The sequence below is a fragment of the Hakea prostrata genome, chromosome 9 (genome assembly GCF_041222555.1).
Source record: "Hakea prostrata isolate BN-2017 chromosome 9, UWA_Hpros_2, whole genome shotgun sequence".
NCBI classification, from domain to species: Eukaryota; Viridiplantae; Streptophyta; class Magnoliopsida; order Proteales; family Proteaceae; genus Hakea; species Hakea prostrata.
The window spans coordinates 16281828-16286114 of NC_142608.1; the positions used below are offsets into that span (position 1 = coordinate 16281828).

At 34.8% G+C, this 4287-nt stretch overlaps 1 protein-coding gene across 1 annotated transcript; it reads right to left on the reverse strand.

Moving 5' to 3' along the window:
* Positions 1–1541: 1541 nt before the first annotated feature.
* On the reverse strand, positions 1542–2940 carry LOC149004846 (pectate lyase-like). Its single transcript, XM_089168885.1, has 2 exons — positions 2756–2940; positions 1542–2676 (listed from the first exon to the last, which is right to left on the reverse strand). The coding sequence occupies exons 1-2, from the start codon at positions 2938–2940 to the stop codon at positions 1542–1544; spliced, it is 1320 nt and encodes a 439-aa protein (XP_089025011.1).
* Between the last annotated feature and the right edge of the window lie 1347 nt (positions 2941–4287).

Here is a 4287-nt window from a genome sequence, read left to right on the forward strand (position 1 = left end):
TTGCCCCCTTATACTTTGGTTTTATTACTAATCATACCCCCTTCTTTGTGAAATTACTATTGCCCCCCCCCCTCCTCCACTTCTAATGGTGTTAAGTGGCTGTTAACATTAAATTTGAAATGTCTATTTTGCCCTTAAAATTAAGAAGTAAAAATATGGCATTACCCTCATTTATAGAAACTATATTGCATGTCAATAATATACTTAAAATCTTATATTTTAGAATTAGTTTTGGATTTAATGGGACCACATACTTATGATTATTGAAACTTTCACATTCCACTTAAATTTTTCATAATCACCATGATGAAAGTTTTACAAACAAATTAGCATATAAGATCTAATTGATAGAAAATTTGGTAACATACATAATGGTCAGCATATATTAGGTAATTTTCAACTTTCAGCTTTGAATTAAATTGGAATAATTACTATTGCCCCCTTATACTTTGGTTTTATTACTAATCATACCCCCTTCTTTGTGAAATTATTATTGCCCCCCTAACTTCTAAAGGTGTTAAGTGGCTGTTAACATCAAATATGAAATGTCTATTTTGCCCTTAAAATTAAGAAGTAAAAATATGGCATTACCCTCATTTATAGAAACTATATTGCATGTCAATAATATACTTAAAATCTTATATTTTAGAATTAGTTTTGGATTTAATGGGACCACATACTTATGATTTTTGAAACTTTCACATTCCACTTAAATTTTTCATAATCACAATGATGGAAGTTTTACAAACAAATTAACATATAAGATCTAATTGATAGAAAATTTGGTAACATACATAATGGTCAGCATATATTAGGTGATTTTCAATTTTCAGCTTTGAATTAAATTTGATATTTCTTAATATTTTAGTTTCTATTTAATTACATTTTTCCTTTATTCGGTGATTCTTTTTTAGAAAAAAAAAATCACATCTTTCCTTTATTTGGTGGTTTCTTTTTAAAAAAGAAAAGTGAAATTAAAATTAATTTTTTCCTATTAAGGGTAGTATTATAACGTGAAAAAAGAGCAAATAAGTAAAAAGATAATTGCAGGGTTATTTTATATATATATATATATATATGCCACATCATCAGTAAACTGACGGAGCTTAACGGTACGGGGGCATTAGTAATTGTTGACAAAGTTAAAGGTTGGAATAGTAATTTTAAAAGTACAAGGGATAAAATAGTAATAAAATCAAAGTACAAGGGGACAACAGTAATTATCCCTTATTATTATTACCATTTTGTGTAGAAAGCATAGAAGCATAGAGAGATGGACAGATTGATAGAAGAATAAAGAAGTATTAGCTATATAATAATCGGGTTCTTAAATTGAATCACTAACTGGTACAAATCAGTAAGAATAGACGACTGCCTTTAATGTTTTTTCCATTCAGTTTCTTCTTGGCGCATGGAACGAAAGCCAAAGAGGAACAAGCATAATAAGTAGAAAAAACAAGAAGAAGAAGGAAGAAGATCAAGCAGAAGCCTCTGAATTCCGATATACACGGAACCACTGAAGCGAATCCAGCAGAACCCATTTAGCAAGGCTTGCCTTTGAAACAGTTGAGACAACCAGCGTAGCGGGTAAGCCTGGTAACATAGGTACCTGGCTTGTGTGAGATCATATCCTTTCTTGAGAATGGTTTGCGGCTGAAAGGAGATCCAGATTGAACAAAGAAAGCACCATTCATAAACAAATCTCCTTGAGACCTCCATGTCCAAGACTTCCAAACATCCTCAGTTGCATAGTCCCTCTTTGTAACTTCTTTCGCTGCCAGATTTGGTGGTGCTATGAATCTGTTACCGTGACTCACAATTGTCGGATGCTGACTTCCACCAATTGCATACATTTGCCAATGAGTGTAATCATTGTTGACAACATGAACAAATCCCCATCTGCATCTTGGCATCCTCTGCACCAAGCCTCTTCCAAAATGATTGAATGCTACAGGAATCTGCATCTTCTCATCAGGGGAATAGCTATCACTTGCTCCAAAAAGCATCACTTCGTTGTGATTTGTGATATGGTTGTTGGAGATTGTAATTGCAGTGGAACCCATGATTGCATCTATGATTCCATCGTTGCATTGGGACATGGACATGTGATCAATCCAAACATTGGTAGCACCGAAGAGGGAGATACCATCGCCGTCACTATTTGTGCGAAGACCGTAATGATTGATGGAGTCACGGATCAAGCCACCAGTGCCGGAGACAGTATGGTGGATGTGGAGATTAGTAAGGATTACATTGTCGACGTATTGGAGAGTAATTCCAGCACCATAGGCGATATGAACAGTAACACCACGGCCATCAATGGTTTTGTTGGAAGTCACAATGAGTTCTTGATTGAGACGGATGTTCATGCTACGAGCAAAGATGATCCAAAGGGGTTCTGGTTGAATCACGGCATGCCGAAGGGTACCGCGTTTTGGGTTCACCAAATCATTGTCCGAAGGATCAGTGACAATATAGTAACGTCCCTTACTGCCTCCTCTGGTTTTCCTGCCAAAACCCAGAACGCATTTGGCATAGCTCTTTCGGTTCTTGTGCCAATCAGACTTGCATCTCCAGCATCTATCAATTGGGTTCGTAGCCATGCATGGTCCGTTGTACTTCTTCAATTCTCTTCTGGTGCTGTTGCCCTCCAGGTAATGAGTTGCTTTCAATGCACTGCACAACAGAGCAATATGTTAGTAAAGAAATTTGCAAACAAAAACAGAGGATTTGAAAATTTTACAGAGATACCCACTTGTCTACTCTGGTGACGAAACTGCTTGTGATCTTCTCTGGGTTAGGATCATAGTTTCTGAGAGTGCGTTCCTCGGCTTCTTTGGCACGTTTCTTCCACACCTCATCAAAATCTGCGATGTGGGCATTGACGACATAGACCAAGAAAATGAAGGCAAATAAGATGTTAACCTTCATTGACTCCATTATTATCTGTGTCTCTTATTCTCACTCTGTTTCTCTCTATCCCTATGAAGGATTTATAGGGTTTTCTCGTTTGGTTTCTTCTACTGGGAATTTAGTTTTTCTTGTTTCGAACGATTGGAATGCAAGAGACTGAGAAGGTTGTATGGGAAGGATGATGGCTATGGTCTTAAGACTCCTAACCGCTCCAGATCAGTGTGATTAGACCCAACAGCCAAACACCTTCCAATGAATGATACCCACTTTTGCCTTTCACAATGCAGAAAACATTTTTGCTTATTAGGCGTGATGTGTTGAGTGATGAAGAACAACAATAATCAATCTCTTTTTATATTGCAAAAGATAGCTAAATCTTGGTAGAGTAAAAGAGAGGTGAGATGTTTCAGGCGATAAGTCAGGCTATCTATTAATTTGACATATGTAACTGCTTCGTCTCTTCTGCTGTGCTTTCTTGTTTTGCTATAAAGAGTTGAAACAATGGACACTACTACGTACATCTTAAATATTTTATTGCAAATAAGGTCAAAATGTTAATTCAATATTTAGACAAAAAAAGGTTTATACCAATAAATAAATAAAAAATGATTTCTATGCATGTGCAAAATTCAATAATGTTTTCCTTAATAATAATTCACTTTAAATTTTTTTTATTATATTTATTTCTAATTTCTATATATTCGTATTCCTTCTCAAGAGTTTCAACTATTTCTCCTTACTCAAAAAATTGAATTTTTTTTAATTATTTTTTAATTCAAACTTGTTATAAATAATATTGATTGTGGGTATCCATCACCCCCCCCCGAATAGACAATACTTCCAATTGAAGATCTCAGCCACCTTAGCATACAATCTTGGTGATTCACATTCCCATCTTAATTGAAGATTACAGTAATCTCAACATACAATATTAGCAGTCAATATTTCCATTCTATGCACTTTCTATCTTGGGTGACAATCTATCTTTCCATATCAAAAATATCTTATTATGTGTAAGAATCATATATTGTATTTCTTTGTAGACTGATATTTCCATATCATAGTAGATGTTCCTTCTACTATAAATATGTAATGCACTCAATTGAATGGACTAGTTCTGATTGAACTCATCTTGTCTTTCTTCTTTATATTCTATATTTTCTCTTTATTTTATAACACGTTATCAGCACGATTCCGCTCGAAGTAATTGTGAACGACTCCGCTCAAAATATTGCGTTTTGAGAAGAGAGACAACAGACTATGGATCATTTATGTTTTCTATTCAAAAGTGAAAATGATGATGATTTCCTCGTGTGTTTTTGTAAACAATGGAGTTTACATTGTCCATCTCATAATGTAAGTGCATCGTGATAA

Bases quoted from the DNA above. Each gene is read 5' to 3' on its own strand.
- LOC149004846 (XM_089168885.1), bottom strand. From the start codon at position 2,940: ATGGAGTCAATGAAGGTTAACATCTTATTTGCCTTCATTTTCTTGGTC. The intron at 2,677-2,755 runs GTGGGTATCTCT...TCTGTTGTGCAG, and splicing joins TTCGTCACCAGAGTAGACAA to TGCATTGAAAGCAACTCATT.